The sequence below is a fragment of the Paroedura picta genome, chromosome 2 (genome assembly GCF_049243985.1).
Source record: "Paroedura picta isolate Pp20150507F chromosome 2, Ppicta_v3.0, whole genome shotgun sequence".
NCBI lineage: Eukaryota > Metazoa > Chordata > Lepidosauria > Squamata > Gekkonidae > Paroedura > Paroedura picta.
Window position 1 is genome coordinate 27,964,876 of NC_135370.1, and position 20,273 is coordinate 27,985,148.

Sequence of the window (20,273 nt, forward strand, 5' to 3'; positions counted from 1 at the left end):
TCCCAGACTGTACTTGTGTGGAGTATAAAACAGTAGGAATTGTCCTGGTCCTACACAAAATTGTTTAATTGAGTTGTAGACCTTTTGAGTTATTTCTCTTTATCAACACCTCTCTCTGTTCAGTGAGGACGAAAGAACCAAGTATGCTGCTCTGAGCTCCCCAGATGATGGGGGAAGTAAAATTGTAGTGGAGGAGTAACACTTTTCGTCTGTCCAGCCATCTTGAGGGGTAACCTGCTTTCAGGTATTCACAGATTTTGGCTGTTGTTAGTGGCCAGCCAAAGTCTGTAACTTCTCAGGCTGTGCCCCCCCCCCCTCAGTGGAAGGTGGTGGGTTTCAGCCTCAAGTGTCAAGCTTGGTTTAGGAGCTGCTTAGAGAGCTGTGGGCACTGCTGCCCTCCGAACACTGCTGCCCTCTGAGAGCCAGCTAGGTGTAGTGGTTATCAGACTTCTAATCTGGCGAGCAGGGTTCGATTCCGCACTCCCCCACATGCAGCCAGCTGGGTGACCTTGGGCTCGCCACGGTGCTGATAAAGCTGTTTTGACTGAGCAGGAATATTAGGGCTCTCTCAGCCTCACCTCCCTCACAGGGTTGTGGGGAGAGGAAAGGGAAGGCGACTGTAAGCCACTTTGAGGCTCCTTCGGGTAGGGAAAAGCTGCATATAAGAACCAACTCTTGTTCTTCTTCAGTAATCGCAGGGCTCTCCCAGCCTCACCCAACTCACAGGGAGAGGAAAGGGAAGGTGAATGTAAGCCGCTTTGAGACTCCTTCTGCCAGAGAAAAGCGGCATGTGAGAACCAACTTCTCTGTCGGGGCTCCCTTCTCGAGGTGCGAAAGGTGTCTCCAAGGTGCAGTGGGGGAACACTGAAGCCATCTTGAAGTTGGCGGTAGTGGTGGTGGAGAGTTTTCCAGACACACCCACTGTTTCCAGGGTTGCTTTGAGCACCTGTGAAATATGGTGAGATTTCTGCACTGATCCTGTGTGTGTCCCCCGCCCCCCCCCCATCGTTGCCCAACAGCTCCAAGTTGAAGGGGCCTGGCGTTTGCTGTGTTGCACTTCCAAGAGGCTTGGGCCAACCAATGGAGCACATGGCCACTGTATGGGAGATCCCAACTCCCATCTTGCCCCCTAGACTGGCCAGAGAACTATGGTTCTGCTGACAAGAAAGTGACGGTCTTTTTACCGTTGGAGGTTAAATGGGCGACACCTGGCTCTGGACTGGAAATGGTGGACTGGAAATGTGAAGCTCACCTGAATGTTATTTTCAATGGGAGGGATTCCCCTTCCCTATTGGGAAGTCATTTGGCTTCTTTCCACCAGGTAGGGAAAAGAAGAAGAAGAGTTGGTTTTTATCCCCCGCTTTTCACTACCCAGAGGAGTCCTAGAGCTGCTTACAGTCACCTTCCCTTCCCTACAGCAGACACCCTATGAGGTAAGGGAGGCGGAGAGAGCTCCGACAGGACTGCTGGGCGAAAGCAACCCTAAGGGAACTGTGACCGGCTCAAGGCCACCCGGCTTGGCTGCATGGGGAGGAACGGGGAATCAAACCCAGCGTGCGATATTAGAGGCCACCAGTATTAACCGCGACATCACGCTGGCCAGGAGGAGTACTCTGTATTCAGTTGGCTCAAGTCCTCCAGCAGTACCCAGTATGCCCAGTTCATTTTAAGTCTAGATTATGTTTTGGGTTGAAAATGATCAAATGAAGAGGAGGAGAGGGGGAAAAATTATTATTATTATTATTATTATTATTATTATTATTATTATTATTATTATTATTATTATTATTATTATTATTATTATTATTAAGATTTATTTCCCGCCACTCCCAAATGGCTCGTGGCGGGTTACAGTGTCTTAAAACCCCATTAAAACTCCCATTAAAAGACTTTAAAATGTCACAGCTAAAATGAGATCATGCACACATAAACACATGAAGTTGCCTCCCATTGAAATATTGCCAAATCAGGCTGGCAGCAGCTCTCCAGGGTCTCAGGTCGAGGTCTTTCACATCACCTGATCCTCAAAACAGAGATGCCAGGGATCAGATCTGGGAACTTCTGCACTCGAAGCAGATGCTCCTCCACTGAGCCACGGCCCCTCACCTGGAGTCCTCGTCTCCCATTTCTGATCTTCATTTCTTGGAATGGCTTACAGTTGCCACAAGAAGGGCCTTCTCACTGATGGCCCCCACACCGTGGACGATACCTGGACCCTGTAGGACTTGCTTGGTTTCTGCAGGGTTTGCAAGACCAGCGCGGCCTGCCAGGTCAGAACATGTCTTTTAACGTGTGGTGGCTTTTGAATGCGTATGTCATTGCCTCTTTCCTGTCCTGTCTGCAGTGTCTCAACATCACCCAGCTGCTGAGCCATTACGGTCTTCGCCCCAATTCCCCGATTTCCCACAGTTTGTTTACATACCTGTGTCCCGCGTTGCTGTACCAGATCGACCGGAGGCTTTGCATCAAACACGACGACGATCTCGTGATAGAAGACCTGGGCCGAGGGAAGAACGCCTCGCTCGAGCGGATGGATAAAACGGGCGCGTCAGGTGAGGGCTAAGCGTGAGGGCTAAGCGTTTCCTCAGAGCATCTTGCCAGAATGGTTTGTTTGTTGCTTTTCTTTTTGCCTTATTCATGCACTCGTGTATCAGCAAGCAAATATTCAGTGCGGGAATTTGCCATCTCGCTTAAATGTTAACACTTTTCCCCTCCTCGTTAGCGGGAGATGCCAGGGATTGAACCCGGGACATCCTGCATACCAAGCAGAGGTTCTGCCTCTGAGCCCCAGCCCCTACCCAAGGAGGATTATCAGCTGACTACAGTTTTTAAGAGCAGCACTTCATGAGTCTTTTTCATGGCTGCTGGTGCTCTTGGGTATACAGGACTTGCACGGGCCTAGAGCTAGCTCTTTGGGATTATGGATCTACGAGTTCCCCTGCAGCAGTTGTCCCCAACCTTTTTAAGAAGAAGAAGAAGAAGAAGAAGAGTTGGTTCTTTTATGCTGCTTTTCTCTACCCGAAGGAGTCTCAAAGCGGCTAACAGTCGCCTTCCCATTCCTCTCCCCACAACAGACACCCTGTGAGGGGGGTGAGGCTGAGAGAGCCCTGATATTACTGCTTGGTCAAAACAGTTTTATCAGTGCCGTGGCGAGCCCAAGGTCACCCAGCTGGTTATATGTGGGGGAGTGCAGAATCGAACCTGGCATGCCAGATTAGAAGTCCACACTCCTAACCACTACACCAAAGTGGCTCTTTTATCACCGGGGACCACTTACAGGGGACCACTCAACACCTTTTACTGAGGCCCGGTGGGGGGGTAGTTTACTCCTCTACTCTCAACCACTGCCCTAACGCTCTCTGATCGCTATGGTAATGTTTAAACATCCCTTCAAAATAAGATACAGACACGCCACAACAATGAAGTGTGTTGTAAAGGGCTGGGGGGGATGAAGTAAAGGGCCGGGGGGTGGGGGAAAAGGCGTCCTTCGGGGCCCACCTCCAATTAGTCGAAGGACCACATGTGGTCCGTGGCCCACAGGTTGGGGATCGCTACCCTGCAGGACACTCCTGCTCAGCTCTCTCCTGACTGTCACATGGCGGCGGCAGCTATTCTCAACAATGGGACCTGTCTGCCCATCGGCCCCTGACCCCCACAGCTTTTGCACTTCTGCATTAAAAGAAGAAGAAGACGACAAGTTGGTTCTTACATGCCGCTTTTCTCTACCTGAAGGAGGCTCAAGGCGGCTTACAGTTGCCTTCCCTTTCCTCTCCCCACAACAGACACCCTGTGGGGTGGGGGCGGCTGAGAGAGCCCTGATATCACTGCTTGGTCAGAACAGTTTTATCAGTGCCGTGGCGAGCCCAAGATCACCCAGCTGGCTGCATGTGGGGGAGTGCAGAATCGAACCCGATTGAGCCAGATTAGAATCGAGCCAGATTAGAAGTCCGCACTCCTAACCACTACACCAAACTGGCTCTTGTAATGGAATAAGGGAGTGGGTTGAATTAGAACTTGGTGGTGCCTTCCGCACAGGTGGTGGCAGGTGTGTTGCTGCCAGTGCAGGAGCTGTGACCTTATCGGGGGGGGGGGTGGAGGTGGCTTGGAGGGTATTGCCCTTATTTCGGAAGTGATACCGTCGCTGAAGGCAAATATCGATGAGTCGTTTTGCTAGCGCTTATTAGCGTTGTCAGAAACGAAGCCCAAATTAAGGAGGGTCCTGATAGATGCTAATGATGGTTGGGGCAGGGTGGCCCGGTGGTAATTATTTTTAATGACCGCAGCATCGTTAAGAAAGGCTGACTTTTTGTGTGTGCGCGGCACAAGCCGCCACCCTCATTAAGTTTGTGGAGGGATTCCGTAAACCAAATAACTCTGCGTGCTGCATGCAGTAGCAAATCGTTTTGTTTCACGGGGTAGCCCTGCTCGAGTCAGAACTGACCCCCCGGTTTAATTGCCAGGAGAGATTCTGAAAAGGCTGCTAAGCGTTTTTCTGCCAATTAAAATGTGGAAATGGTGCCTTAAAAAAAAAAAAAAGAACCCTCCCCCCCCCTTCAAGCTCCAGTCGCCTATATGCCTTTGAACCAAGTTAATTAGAAAGTTTCCACAGATGAGCGCTTCTTTTTAAAAAGAAGCATTTTTCTGCCGAGATAATGAGGGAGGGAATTGATGAATAAGTAATCTGGAAGACCTTTAACATATTAAGTGACCTAATTTTGCAGCTTAAGTGAAACGGGCTGCAGGCCTGTCTGCTCGCTTGGTGGAAGTGGAGTTCTAAGCACAAACTCAGAAAGGCCTTCCAGTTTGTTTCGTAGCTCGTGGCTTTTGCCCCAGGTTTGGGGTTCGGAACCCACGTTGCACCAGTCTCTGTTGCATATGCCTCATGTGCAGCCTTGCCTGGTTCTTCTCTCTGGACCCCCCACATCAGGTCCCGCCTCCTTTATTCCCTCCTTCCCTCCTAGGCCTCGGGGCCCCAGCTTCCCTTCCATTGCCTCTGGCTTTCTGCATGCTGCCTTGTCCTTGGGCTGCATGGTTTAGCCAGTGGATTTCCTGTTATGCTTTGTGAACATGAAATGCTTTTATACAAAGATGCTTTAGAATGAGATGCTTAAGATTGGCCATTATGCCAGGGTTTCGGAACAAAAGCAGTGGATTCTAAATTGGAGAACTGGGTTTGATTCTCCAGTCCTCCTCCACATGGAGCCAGCTGGGTAACCTTGAGCCAGTCACACTTCCCTTAGGGTTGCTTTCGCACAGGAGGAGGAGGAGGAGGAGGAGAAGGAGACGGAGAAGAGTTGGTTCTTATATGCCATTATTTCTCTACCCAAAGGAGTCTCAAAGCGGCTTCTGATATTACTGCTTGGTCAGAACAGCTTTATCAGTGCTGTGGTGAGCCCAAGGTCACCCAGCTGGCTGCATGAAGGAGGAGTGGGGAATCAAACCTGGCTTTCCAGATTAGAAGTCTGCACTCCTAACCACTATACCAAACTGGCTTAGTGACTCCTTTGTTTAGTGAAAAGCAGGATATAAATAAGCAGCTGCAGAACTGACCTCGGGGCTGTTTGTTACGCCAAGGTGCTAGCTGTTCAGTTGCCAGCACATTGGCCAAACACCTAATACTTTAAGCCTGTCTTCCTGACGCTTTCTGCTCCAGGCTTCCTCAGGAAACAAGGCAATTTTGTGTGTCTCTGTGTGTGTGGAGGGGTTGCTCTCCTGCTGCTGGTTCCTCAGACACATCCCACCACTCTCCCCTTTTGTGCAGTACTGCTCAGTCCTGCTCTGGTGGAGTAGTCAGGAGGAGGTGATGGACAATAAAATTCCACCAGCAGATTTGCCACAGAAATGAATTGGCTTCTAGGGACCAGGGGTCCCTAACCTTTCTGAGCTTGTGGGCCCCTTTGGAATCCTCAGATTGGAGGGCATCAACACAAATTTTTAGAAATTGTGGGTGGTGCATCCACACAGACACAGAGGAAGCCTACATGCTAAGGAGAAGATGGGTAGTTAAAAACAAAAAACACTGGGGAAGAGAATAAAACCAGAGCCAGCTTGGTGTAGTGGTTAGGAGTGTGGACTTCTAATCTGGCAAGCCAGGTTCGATTCACCTCCCTCACAGGGTGTCTGTTGTGGGGAGAGGAAAGGGAAGGCGATTGCAAGCCGCTTTGAGCCTCCTTCTGGTAGAGAAAAGAGGCATATAAGAACCAACTCTTCTTCTTCTGTGCTGTTAGCTGCTGTTAAAACACGTTTCTTTAAATTGGACCAGCCAATTGGATCTCTAATGGCCACTGAGAAGCCTTGCTGGGTAATTCCTCCACCTGGCCTTGTCCACTTTTGAAAAATATGTGGTTGGTGGGAAAAAAGGAGATTGGTTAGCCCTCTGGTGCCCACAAGCACCATATTGGGGACCCTGGCTATAGATACCCAGTTTTATTTATTAGCAACAGATCCTCAAATGTCCCCAAGAATCCTGTTTCACATGGTAGCTGTGAATGAAATATTAAAAACTGTCATAGCATTGTAGGTAGAACTACACGCTGTGTGGAAATCAGGGCTGCTTTAAGAGAGCCAGCTTAGTGTGGTAGTTAGGAGTGGCAGACTCTAATCTGGAGAGCCAGGTTTGATTCTGCACTTCTTCCACATGCAGCCAGCTGGGTGACTCAGTTGCAGTTCTCTCAGAGCTCTCTCAGCCCCACCTATCTCAAAGGGTGTCCATTGTGGGGAAAGAAAGGGAAAAGCGGCATAGAAGAACCAACTCTTCTTCTTAAGTAATCTCAGGGCTCTCTCAGCCTCCCCTCCCTCACAGGGTGTCTCTTGTGGGGAGAGGAAAGGGAAGGTGACTGGAAGCCGCTTTGAGACTCCTTCGGGTAGAGAAAAGCAGCTTATAAGAACCAACTCTTCTTCTTAAGTAATCTCAGGGCTCTCTCAGCCTCCCCTCCCTCAAAGGGTGTCTCTTGTGGGGAGAGGAAAGAGAAGGCGACTGGAAGCCGCTTTGAGACTCCTTCGGGTAGAGAAAAGTGGCATATAAGGACCAACTCTTCTTCTACCTCACAAGTTGTCTGTTGTGGGGAGACTCTACCAGAAAGAGCCTCTGAGACTCTTTCTGGTAGAGAAAAGCGACATAAGAATCAACTCTTCATATAAATATTTTAAATAAATGAAATATCAGAATGTTAGAAATATAAACAGAGTAAAATGAAGATAAAATGCGTCTCAAAAAGATACTGCAAAAGTTCTTTACCTGTTTTCAGAACATCTGAAAAGGTGGTCGTAGATGGAAAAGACATTGCAGATTTCTAGTAATCTCTGCCACCCAAGGGACAATTAGTGGCAGAGTATCTGCACTCGGTTAGGTGTTATAATCATGTTTTTAGACATCATTCTCCCTATTCAACTACATTTGTGTTGTTGCAGTGTGTGTGAATTGCTGCTTTATTCTTTCAAAAAGCTCTAAAGGTGACATTTTGAGACAAAAGAGCAGATGTAATGAGAACTTGTTACACTAAGTAGGGGGTTAACCTTTTATGCTTTGTGTAAAGAACTACTTCCCAGAGTAGGTGACACTTTAATGAATTGTGTGTTTGCTTACACTGAAATCTTCCTCTCGACTGTTTGTTTTAGGCTGAAAAACAGTGGCTGCGATTGACCGTTCCTTCCTGTAGTCTTCCTATTAAAAAGCTGTTCACTTACAGAAATATCATACCAATGGGGGAGCGAGGTTAAAATGGTGATTGCACAAAACTGGGCCCATGCTACAAGCCTTTCTGGGGTGCAGTGGAGGGAGGCACAGACCTCCCCAGGAAGTCCATCTCCTTGCTTATCTCAGATGGTGAAGATCTGGGCCCCGTTCGAGTTCCACAGCAGCCCCTTCATGGGACCCTGCTCCATGGAGCTTTGTGGGGTCCTGTCGTTAGCCCCCTCTCCCCATGATCTCAGGATCTGAATGGGTTTGTACAGCTGGAGGTGGTTCTTCTGAGCTGGGCTCTGAAGCAGAGCCTTCTTATTGATCAGATAGAAGAGCTGGTTTTTTTTAATCCCGCTTTTCACCTGAGTGGTAGAAAAACCAGAGAAAAGCTTGTAACAGGCGCACATTTCAGATTTTGACTGGGGTGCTTTTTGACCGTCAAGAAAGCAGCGTCTGCTACAATCTGGATCATGAGGCTCATGTGAATGCGGGTGCTGATCAAAATAGGGGAAGTATTTTGAACGTCGTCGATGGTTGCGTCAGAAGGTGCTCTAGTTACGTGCCCAGAATTTTTATCACTGGTATTCCAGAAGTTCTCGGTGGAAGAGGGAATTGATACATGGTGCAATTAAAAATGTGGAATTCCTTGCCAGAGGATGCAGTGATGGCCACAGGAATAAACATCTTCCAAAGGGGATTCGGTTGATGGATGATAAGTCTTTTCAGTGGCTGCTAGTTATGCTGACTGAGGGGGACCACTCCGCCTCTGTGCCCTCTTGTTGCCCTTGGGTGGCCCCTGTGTGAGACAGGATGCTGGAGTAGACGGGCTGTGGGTCTGATCCAACAGGGCTCTTCTGAGGTTCCTGTGCTGTAACTCAGGGGTAGTCAACCTGTGGTCCTCCAGATGTCCACGGACTACAATTCCCATGAGCCCCTGCCAGCGTTTGCTGGCAGGGGCTCATGGGAATTGTAGTCCGTGGACATCTGGAGGACCACAGGTTGACTACCCCTGCTGTAACTGGTATAGCCCTAATTGATCCCAGAGCAAGAACTCAATTCTAGATATTGCCCTTGCTGGCTGCCCTCAAATCATGCAGCTTTAAAAACACCCCCTTCTCCCCAAAACACCTTCTTGGCCAGTTGAATATTTCATGTTTCCCATTTCACTCGCCCATTTACAAGGCGTGAAGCTCAGCAAAGGGCGGATTTCTTTCTGGCCCTTCGGGTGGGACTCCGTGGAGGAGCAGCTGCCGACTTCAGACCGTCCCGCTGACGAGGGCGGCCTTTCTGATGAACCTGTTTTGTCGTCCCTCTGCTTCCACAGCCTGGATCTGCGGCATCATTTCTATCACGGTCATTAGCCTGCTCTCCTTGCTGGGGGTGATCTTGATCCCTATCATTAACCAAGGCTGCTTCAAATTCCTTCTCACCTTCCTGGTTGCGCTTGCGGTAGGAACCATGAGCGGAGACGCGCTGCTTCACCTGTTGCCACATGTAAGTCCTGTTCCGTCTCTATGCGCCTGTCTCTGTCCTCCCCTTCAAAGCTTCTTAAGCGCTGCTCATTTGTTTAACGTATGGCGTCTGTCATGTCGGCAGGGGACCTGAGGTTTGTCCAGGATGTTCAGGGGTGGTTGTCATTCTGTGCCTCGATGCCATGACCCCTGGTGTTCCTCGGAGGAACTGACACCCAAAGCCTTGGAGGCCTCCTGTCCAAATACTAGCCAGGGTCAGCCCTGCTTAGCTTCCAAGGTTGATTGGGCTTGCCTGGGAGCATGCACACTAATGCCAAAGATGTCCACTGATGTGCCTTTGCCAACATGCTTGCTGCTGGGCATGTACATGAGGACGTATGCTTCGAGTCCAGGAACAACTTAAAGACCAACAAGATTCTCAGGCTATCAGCTCTCCTCAAGAGTCAAAGTCCTCTGGGTCAGAAAGAAGCAGTGGGGGTCTCGATCTCATGAAGAGAGCTTTGTCTCTCGAAAGCTCCTACCCCGGAAATCGTGTTGTTTTCTACAGTGCTCCTGGAACCAAATCGACCTGTTCTGCTGCAGACCAGCACAGCTCCCCTTTGAAGGTGCAAACCTATCCAGGTGGGCAGCCATGTTGGTCTGAAGCTGTAGGACAAAGTTTGAGTTCCGTGGCTCCTTTTAAAAAAACGGTTAAACATTTATTGAGTAATATTACTATATATGAGCATGATGACCTGCCCCCACCCCCCTCGGTGATGAGCCTGGAGGGTGGGGGCACCACTTCTGGGGTTTCTTGAAGCCTGAAGAATGTTTTGGGTTTCTCAACAGTAAAAAAAGTTGAGAAAGAATGGTCTAAAGCAATAGGACAAAGCTTTGAGTTCGTGGCTCCTTTAAGACCAACAAAGTTCATTCTAGGTCTCAGCTTTCGTATGTACGTGTGGTGCACTTCGTCCTTCAGATACATGCACGCACATGAAAGCTTATACTGAGAATTAGACGTTGTTCTAGAAGTATGTAGGACAGTGACACTCCCTCGGTGACCTGGAGAGGCGTAGGAGGATCTCTGACATGAACCCTGTGGCTCTTTGGAGTCCCCTGCCCCAACGTGCACCTGCCCCGTGTTCTAGAAAAGTGGACAAGGCCATGGTTGAAAAGGCTCCCAGGAGAAAGATGGGTCAACCATAAGCCACCCTGAACTGGTGTCATGGAAATTTCTAACAAGGCAATACATTTGTAACTCCTCCCCCCCCCCCCATCTCCACCTATACCCCTGCTCTATGCCTAGAGGAAAGCACAAGACCAGTATCCCTGGGCCAATCTGACCTGGAGGAAAATTCATTCCTGACCCCAAAGTGCTTATTTGCATTCCCCTGGGCAGATGAGAGAGAGAGCCACAAGAGCTGAGCACTGCCTCGTCCCCTCCTGCCGTCCTGCTCAGAGGTACTCTGGGAATTCCAAAAAAGCCCCCCGAATTTGTGGTAGTATTCCTCCATTAAGTCATAGTGGACTTATGGTAAGGAACAGATGCAGGTGGTTTTCCAGGGTCCCCCGTCTGAGCACTATCCCTGCTCAGCTTTCAAGATTCATTTATTATATATTATTATTGGACTTGCCTGGGCCATCCAGGCCAGGCCAGGTCAGATCAGATCTCCCCTCTGCATAGGCCCCCTCGGCTCCCTTGGTGGTCTCCCATTGAAAGACTCACCAGGGCTGACCCTGCTTAGCTTCTGAGATCTGGCAAGATTGGGCCGGCTTGGGCTATCCAGGTCAGGAGAGTGACAAGATCACAAAAAGAGCGAAGGGCCCTGCCGGAGTTATCAGCTTTCCGCAGGGCCTGTAAGACGGAGCTCTCCCGCCAGGCGTATGGTTGAGGCCGGGCTGAGGTCCCGGAGTTATCATCAGTGGATCCCCTAGAATTAGAATTAGAACAAGGCCCTCGCTCCTATGGAAAGAACTCTGACTGCTTCTGGGCATGGGAGAAGAGATACTACTCCATAGAACTGCCATCTTTTAATGCACTGGGGACTTGTGGGCTGGGTGGTTTTATTTTTTATATTTATTCTTTTATTGTAAACCGCCGCGAGTCTTTGAGAACAGCGGTATACAAGTCAAAATATAAATAAATAAATAAAATAAAAATCCCAAGGCTCCAATCACCTATAAAATTGAAACAGCACTAACATCAGTAATAGCCCCCCCGTAATGTCTTTCTCTTTCTTGACTTTAGTCCCAAGGGGTGCACAACCACAGTCACCACGAGGTCCTGGTCCATCCGCATGACCACCAGCATTCCCACGGCCATTCCCACGGGCACGGAGGAGGAGCAGGAGGCCAGGGCTTCCTAGAAGAGTACGACGCTGTGCTGAAAGGCCTGGTGGCGCTTGGCGGAATCTACCTCCTCTTTATCATCGAGCACTGCTTAAGGATGTTCAAGCACTACAACAAGCGGAGGGTACGTTCTGGCGAGGCTCACCTCCTCAAGGTGGGGGCGCAAATAGTTTCCTCGGAGGAGAGGAGCCTGAAAACGGCCTGTTAACAACATATACCCATAAGTGTTGCTAATAATAATTGTGTGCAGCGAGGAGCAACCAGGGACACTGGGCAGGAGATGAGCAGAGGGGGCTTGCCATTGCTTTCCTCCAGAAGGTAGTTATGAGTCCGGTCAGTGTAGGGAACCAATAGCGGGGTGTATAAGGCCTGTATGATTTCAGAATAGATCTGATGTAGGGGTTTGTGCTTCTGAATCCCCCCAGAATTGCAGTTCATCTCCAGATTGCAGAGATCAGGTGTTCTTCTGGAGAAAACGGGTGCTTTGGAAGGGGGCACTTTACCTCACTTTACCCCGGTCCTCCCTGGGTTCCTTTCCCAATCTGGAGCTGGCAACCCCCTAGGGCGGTGGACCGAATGTGAGAAGAGGCTGCTGGTTTGTCTTTCGCGTGCACATATTCTTTCCAAAGTGGAAAGGGTCATTAATTTTAAAAGAAAGAGTGCCTCAGTGTGACGGTTTCTTGAAGGCGGAAAGCGTGCGTTTTCCTGTAAGCCAAATTGATCTGATTTGAACTTGCGATTTTGCCTAACGCTCGGTCCACCTTTGAAGATGCTCCTTTGATCTGCAGCCAGAACTGGGAAGCTTCCGGCTACTTGATCACTGGACTATCTGCACATCTGCTGCTGGAATAAAGGAAACCGGGGGCGAAAAACAACCCCACACTGAATGTTTGTATGTATAAAACGCAAGTGCTTCGATCTCCAAATGACGGAGAGGTTCTGATTCCAGATTCTCTAATCCAGTGGTCCACAACCTTTTTATCATTGGGGACCGGTCAAATTTTACTGAGGCTGGGGGGGGGGTAGTCTTTTGCCGAGGGGCGTCACCGCCTGAGTCCCTGTTCCACTTGCTTTCCCACCGCCCGCTGGGGGGCGCTACAAGCAGCAGCTGCGCAGTGCCACGCCAAGGGGGAGCCCCAGCCATGGCGGCCCCTGGAGAGCACCAAAGGTGAGCCGGCAGTCGAGTGGCAGGGCAGCCCCCAAGGCAGCAGCTGGGGATGAGGACGAGGAGGAGCTGTGGCCTGGTACTGACTGATCTACGGAGCGGTACCGGTCCTTGGTCCGGGGGTTGGGGACCACTGCTTCAGAAGTGGCTCGTTATGCTGGTATTGGGAAGGGCTTTTGGAAGTGTCCCGATCTACTTCATTGACCTCCCGCGACGGGCCTTTGACTGTTTCATGCAGTTCCCCACCAAAGCACAATTGGGGGCAGCAGAGCAGTTCAGCAGACATTGCTACCTGCTTTTATTAGTCCCAGTTTGTCAGAAGCTTGGGACTGGTAGTTCTTGTAGGCTTATTTTTTACAGGGAGTACCCCACTGGTAACGGAACAAAGTGCTCGGTCATTAAGGCTGACGACAGAACCTTCTGTGCCATGCTGTCAGGTATCCAACGACCTGTGGACTCCAGCTCCTTGTGCTAATGCCTGCAGCGGACCAGTCGGCTGAAGGAAGAGGGGAAGTCAGCAGATTGTCTATAGCAGGGGTGGCCAAGCTGTGGTTCTCCAGATGTCCAACAGGCTGGGGTTCATGGTTATTGTAGTCCAAGAACATCTGGCCACAGTTTGGACACTCTTGGTGTGTAGGAACCTCATCTGGCAAACCTTGAGAAAGGAGTCCTGGCTCAGCAACAGAACGTCTTCCTTGTGTACCTAAGGTCCCGGGTGTTGGCAAGAGTTTAAATATGCAAAGGCTTGGAGCACCAAGTTGCTTAAAAGAGAAGAGAAACAAACTTTGTGTGTGAGAGAGAGAGAGAGAGAGAGAGAGAGTCTTAACAAGTCTGTCTAACGTACTTCTGGAGGGAAAGCAGGCAGGAAGTCTCCAATTAAGCCAATCAGGATGCAGGCAGAGATTATTTCGGACTATCAGGAAATTCCTAATCTAAATATGCTAATTACAGATCTCCTCCGATGACCTCTGTTAAAGAATGCACACGACAGATCTTACGTATTCAAACTCCAGGTTCAATCCTCAGCTTCTCCACCCCCCCCCCCCAAAAAAAAAAAAGGATCAGGTTATAATGATGGTGGGAAGTGCAGCCAAGTCACAGCTGTCTTATGGCAACCCTATAGGATTCTCGAGGCACAATATGTTCTGGGATGGGCTATTGCCTGCCTCTACATCATGACCTTGCTATTCCTTGGTCTCCCATCCATTTGCTGGCCAATGACAACCTTGCTTAGCTTTTGAGATCTGGCAAGATTGAGCTAGCCAGGATTACCCAGGTCAGGGTGGATCAGGTTATCAGCGATGTGAAATAGCTCTGAGGTCCAGGGGAAAAAAATGGTTGTACACAAAACTGACCCAGACAGACCAGAGATCTGACTCTGTGCACAGCAGCTTCACATGTTCCAGTAGCGAGCTGTTAGCATGTAAGGGGACTGTGCTCTTTATTACGTGTTCAAAAAAAGGTACAGATTCCCCTGGCGGAATTCTCTCTGCAGAGGAGGAAGCGCAGAAATCCAGGCTATTCTGTACTGTGTCAGGGACAACAACTATAAGTCCACCAGTGGTGGAAGGAGCAGAAAGGAATGGAGGGAAGGCCTGCGGCTCACTGGAAGAGCCTCTACTTTGCATGCAGAAGATCGCTGGTTCGATCCCCAGCATCTCCAGTTAAAAAGGACCAGGCAGGAGACGAAGGGAAAGATCTCAGCCTGAGACCCTAGAGACCCATTGCTAGTCTTGAGTGAACAAGGCTGACCTTGATGGGCCAAGAGTCTACTTCAGTATAAGGCAGTGTCAGGTGTGACCCCTGCAGAGCTGCCCTGGAAGGGAGGCCCGTGCTTGGCCAGCGTACCAGAAGTCTCTGCTAAAGAGGTTTCTGCTAATAAAAGACCTGCTTGAATGGAGGAAACTCAGCAGAGCGGGCTTGTGCTCAGAAACTGAGTCATTCCAGCCTGAGAAGTGGAGTGTGTTCTGTGTCTTGAGACCCCCCCCCCCAGACATTCAGCTATGCCCTTTGCCTTCCCCCCCCCCCCTTAGATGTCATTTCTGACCCTCCGCGTGTCTTTTCTGTTCCAGACCAAACAGAAATGGTGCAAGAAGAAGCAGAAGGCCGACGAGTCGCCCGTGGGGAGGAAGCTGTCCGACCACAAGCTGAGCAGGCCCGACGCGGACTGGCTGCAGCTGAAGCCGCTGGCAGGTAGCCGTCCGTCACTCGCCTCAGGATGCAGCACAGGCAGTCCTGGATCAGCCACAGACCTGGTCAAAGGGCCAAACGCCAGCCTTAATAAGTCTTCCGGAACTGGGTTATGGCTCCAGTCGGTTAAAGCAGTCCTGGCATTCCTGATTGTTAAAAAAAATCTCCGTGCCTTTGTGCACACATGCAAAACAGTCCTGGAGGAAGGAGCGTGCTTTCCTTCTTTCTCCAGGGATACGTACAAGTCTCACAGCAGACCGTCTTGGAAAAGACGAGATGCGTGAAGAAAGCCCTCCACCAGGTTGGCGCTTGCTTTCTGCAATTTAGCAAGTTCTTGAACAGTGATCGACTTTTAAAAAACGGCCCATTCAAGCAGGGGAGCTTTTTTAGTCATGCTGAGAGCCGGCATAATGTGATGGTTGAAGAGTGGGGGGGCCTCTGATCTGGAGAACTGGGTTTGAGTCCCCACTCCTCCTCCACCTACATCCAGCTGGGTGACCGTGCGCCACTCACAGTCCTCTTAGAGTTCTTCTTGCAGGGCATTTATCTTAAGAGCTCTCTCAACCCCACCTTGTGGGGAGAGAGAAGGGTGTTTTTAAGCCACTTTTAGACTCCTCCATGTAGTGAGAAGTGGGGCATGAAAACCCCTGGGTCTTTTGCCAGCGGCCCAGCTGGAAATGGATTTCACTTCAAGCAGCCTTGCAGCCACGTTTTGCTTATTTTCGCTTGTTTTCCGTATGTTTGAGCTCAGTCCAGAATTGCACGGGCTCCGATTATGTGGAAAGCACACAAAGATGTCTGCTGCCGCGTATGTGTCAATTCGTAAGGTGCCCCTTTGTTGCCAAGCTTTTGCATTGCCGTTGCAGTTGTACTGGAAACACAACCCAGCCCCTGCTGTTCTCAGCAGCAGGTAGCCCCACGGTGCCAATGGTGCACCCTCAGGGCTATAGCGAAGGGCAGAATCTCCATTATAATCAACTCACAGTCACGTCTGCCTAATGCAGTGGTTTTCAACCTGGGGGTCAGGAACCCTCTGGGGTCGAACGACCCTTTCACAGGGATCGCAGCAGAGCAAGCAGCTTGGCCAGCGGGCGTCATCCACACAGCAGCCTTGCAGGGTAGATCGAGATAGAGTGTTCACCTGCCTGGTGCAGCGCAAAAGTGCGAGATGGGCGTGGTGGGACAAGAGGCAGAACTGAACTGAGATTCCCCGGGAAAAACCCAATTTATAGACAATCATGAACAATGGATCTTCGCACCATTGGTCAGTTTCGGTTTAATTTCTGTGAAAGAACACCTGCATAATTTTATGGTTGGGGGTCACCACCACATGAGGAACTGTATTAAAAGGTCACGGCATTAGGAAGGTTGAGAAGCACTGGCCTAACGGAACCTCCCCCATTTCATTGTCTCCTTCAACCCAGGAGCAGACGACTCTGTTCTCTCCGACGACCGGCTGAACGAAACTGAATTAACCGACCTGGACGGTCATCTCGATTCCTTGCCAAAGACTTTCTTATCTGTGGAAGAGGAAAACAGCATGCTTCACTCGCACAACGACGCCTCCCACGACACGCGAGACAACCACCTCCCCGACGTGGAGTATGCGAGCAACCATCGTGAAGACAAGATTGTCCCAAGGAAGCACAACCACCTCTGGCCACACAAACATTCCCATCATTCTCACGGCCACTGTCATTCCGGCAAAGACTTGAAGGACACGGGCATCGCAAATATCGCGTGGATGGTAATCATGGGAGACGGCATCCACAACTTCAGCGATGGCTTGGCCATTGGTGAGTCCAAGTCGGGGGATGCAGCTGGCTGTTCTAGAAGGCGAACAAGCAGCTCGAGGGTCCCTTTCTGGGATAGCATTTTGGCTAGCAAATTGCAGAGTGCTTTGGTGGATCGAGTCGTGCAGCCAGCTGGGTATGGTGCTTAAGACTGGCGTCCTCTAATCTGGAGAACCAGGTTTGATTCCACACTCCTCCTCTGCTTGCCGCCAGCTGAGAGACCTTGAATCAGTCCTATTTCTCTCAGAGCTCTCTCAGCCCCACTGTCCTCACAGGAAGTCTGTTATGGGGAGAGGAAAGTGGTTTTAAGCCACTTTTGAGACTCTTTTCGGTACTGAAAAGTAGGGAATAAAAACCAACTTTTCTTTGCTGCCCCAAAAATATAGATCAAGGTGGGTAAGCCATGTAAACCACCCAGAGCTGTGGCGAAGCGCGTCATATAAATATAAATAAATAAATAAATGCTAGTGTGTCCAACAAAATTCATGGCAGGGGAGGAGCTTTTGGGAGTCGTTGCTCACGATTGACTCACGAAAGCTCCACTCCTGCCACAAATTTTGTAAGTTTTTAAGATGCTCCTGGACGCTTACTCTTTTCTATTGCCCCAGGAAGTATGCACTCCAGACCCTGCACTGGTTTCCCCCGCCCTTGTTGCAGGGAAGGCCGACAGGGCAAGAGAAGAATTCTTTCGCCCAGCAACCGTCCTTAGCAAATAACCAGCATGAAGAGATTTTTGAGTGGCGTTAGCAGCTTAGTGCTTTCATGCGGTAAAGCCCTGTCAAAATAAGAATATTGCTTCTAGTTGGTGCCTCTCCAGGTAGGGGAGGGAGCGCGCTGGGATAAGAAGTGCCAGAGGAGGAAAGGGTCAGGATAGAGACATTCTTATCTCCCTCTAAAGGACTCCAGATCCTCCAAAAAGCCAAAGACCGCTTATTGCCTTTCACTGGCATTTAAAAGACATTTCTTAAAGCGCGTTTCTGACATATAGGACAGAATTCCTGAAGAGAGTCACCGGCGCGTAACCCGTGCCGTTCCATTACGTAATCTCATCCAAAGATGCTTTCTTTATTTCTGAAAACGTTCTGTTGGAACAATGGCGACAACTGCTCTATTGTTCTTTTTCTTCTTTCTTTTCTCCTTCCAGGAGCAGCGTTCAGTGCCGGCTTGACAGGAGGGATTAGTACATCCATAGCAGTATTTTGTCACGAGCTTCCCCACGAATTGGGTAACGGACTAAACAGATGCTAGCTGGGCACGCTTCCCTCTTGGCCTGGGCACAAAACGCCGTCCTAGCCAATGGATGCCATGGTTCGGGTAGCCGAACGAGATTTACAGATTCGGTCTCGTAACGTGGGGGGCAGGGAGAGGCCTTGTCTGGATCGGGCTCCTGTGGGTCTGCATGTTGCAAAATGTTAGGCGATCCATCCCCTCAGGCTTTTAGACACGGAGGTGTTTCGGAAAGGCAGGAGAGGAAGAGGGGGAAAGGCGGTCGCCTCCTTGACCTGAAGGAGCAGAACCCAGTTTAGTGTTGTAAGCCCCCTCGAAATGACTCAGGAGAGGTGGGGTATAAATTAAATTATAAATAAATATATGTTTGAGTCGAGTGGCACCTTTAAGACCAGTCAAGTTCAATTCTGGGTATAAGCCTTGGTGTGCAGGGACAAAAATGGGTGGGCCTTAAAGATCCCCCTGGACTCAAACTTGGTATCGCTTCAGAAGAGATGTGCAAGCGCATGAAAGCCGATGCCCAGATTAACACTTGGTTGGGTGTCAAGGTGCCACTGCTCTTAAATGGGCACGTCTTGAGATCGATGAGCCATTTGCGCTAGCGATTTATGTTCTCTCTGGCCACTTCATGCCCTCTGCTGCCTGAGGCACTTCCCCGCAGGCGGCTTTACCGAAACTCCGTTCTCATCCTGTAGGTTTATGGGATCACGGGAAAGGATTGAGTGATCATGCCTCGGATTTAAGGGGGTGTTAAGCAGCTTTGGCCTTTCGATGACTGTTTCCACTCGTGTTCTCCATCTCTTTCTCCTGCGACTGAGTTGTGTCTCCCCTTTACCTCCCCATTTCCCTCAGTAGCTGCCCAGACCTTGACCATTGGTGCCATTTGCATGGGATGAAGCCACTTTGTCCGAATTGCAGATATCTTTGTGCTGTTGCCATATAAGGACATAAGAAGAGCCTTCCTCTGTTCTTTTTCCAGCTCACTTTTAACACTTAATATCAACGGACAAATGGCACGCTGCTTCCCAACCCCCTTCCCCTCAAGACTGTTGTTTGCTTTCCCTCGGGCGAGACGGGTTCTCTGAGGAGCCCCAACGAGCCCCTCGTGACTCCCGTTTCTGTCTTCCAGGGGACTTTGCCGTGCTCCTGAAAGCGGGCATGACTGTGAAGCAGGCCATTGTGTATAACCTCCTCTCGGCCATGATGGCTTACGTGGGAATGCTGATCGGGACGGCTGTGGGGCAGTACGCCAACAACATCACACTCTGGATCTTCGCTATCACAGCCGGCATGTTCCTCTACGTCGCCCTGGTGGACATGGTAAGAGTTCTTGACCCCAAGACAGCCCTGACCTGTATGGCCCAGGGAAGACTGAACACGTCAGATCTTGAGAAGCTAAGTAGGGTGACGATGGCTAGAAGGCAGATGGGAGACGGCCAAGGTTTTGGGTGGTACTTCCTCCATGGGACACTAGTGGGCCGTCACGACACGGAGGCAGCCAATGGCAAACCACCCCCAAATGTCCCTTCCCTGGCTGCCAGACAATCCTCGTCTCTCCACACATGCCGTATGGTTAATAAATGACCCCATGGCAAGCCAACTGGTCTCTGAGTTGAGTTCTGAGAGCAGACCGCAACACCTCTATCTTATTTCCCTCAATCACTCTATAGCTGTAGCTAAGAAATGTGGGCTGCGTCAACAGATTTATAGTGTTCAGGTCATGCGAAGCAGTGGCAGCCCTTCGCTCTGCTCTGAAACTCAGGAAGTTGTGGGCTCTTCTTTGAATGTTTGAAAGCAGAGGCCGGATGGCCACCCCTGACTGCAATGCTGATTGTGTGAACGTCAGCAAACGGTGAGGTAGGGCAGGAAGGGATGAACCAGGGCTCAACTCTCGTGGCCCTTTCTTAATGTCAATTGCCACGTTGCAGTCCAGGAAGGAATTTCCCTCCAGGCCAGACTGTCCAGGAATCCTGGAGGGTTTTTGCTGTCTTCTGGGCATAGAGGTCTTTGGAGGAACATGTCTGGGCATAGAGGTCTTTCAGCTCCATGTTTCTAATTTTGTGGTAGAATTTTTCAAATGGGGATTTGCAGGGATATTGCGGGTGTCTGCTGTACCTTTAGTGAAGATGGCCGAGTGCTCCCCCTCCCCATCTCTGTCTCTCTCCTAGCCATCCAACACAGAAATGGCACCCTCTCCCATTTGCTAGCATGTGGGGTAGGGACACTGCACATCAGGGGAGGGAATAGAATCCTTCCCCCCCCCCAATCAAAGAAGGATGGAGAACTCACAGAACTGCTGGTCACTGGAGAGCCCTCGCCAGGAGATGCTCTCAAATGGGGAATGGAGAACCCAGAGTTCGATCCCGTAATTGGCTGAGGGGAATGAAGGAAGTAACAGTCCTTATGGTGTTGCCATA

At 50.1% G+C, this 20,273-nt stretch overlaps 1 protein-coding gene across 3 annotated transcripts in view; it reads left to right on the plus strand.

Moving 5' to 3' along the window:
- SLC39A10 (solute carrier family 39 member 10) overlaps positions 1–20,273 on the plus strand; it is a 69,613-nt gene that overhangs the window by 46,271 nt on the left and 3,069 nt on the right. For all 3 annotated transcript variants that reach the window (XM_077319513.1, XM_077319514.1, XM_077319512.1), the window contains exons 3-9: positions 2,345–2,552; positions 9,006–9,175; positions 11,381–11,605; positions 14,719–14,839; positions 16,261–16,632; positions 17,774–17,854; positions 18,986–19,176. In XM_077319513.1, the coding sequence (XP_077175628.1) occupies positions 2,345–2,552; positions 9,006–9,175; positions 11,381–11,605; positions 14,719–14,839; positions 16,261–16,632; positions 17,774–17,854; positions 18,986–19,176 (1,368 nt within the window). The remainder of the gene's footprint in view (positions 1–2,344; positions 2,553–9,005; positions 9,176–11,380; positions 11,606–14,718; positions 14,840–16,260; positions 16,633–17,773; positions 17,855–18,985; positions 19,177–20,273) is intronic.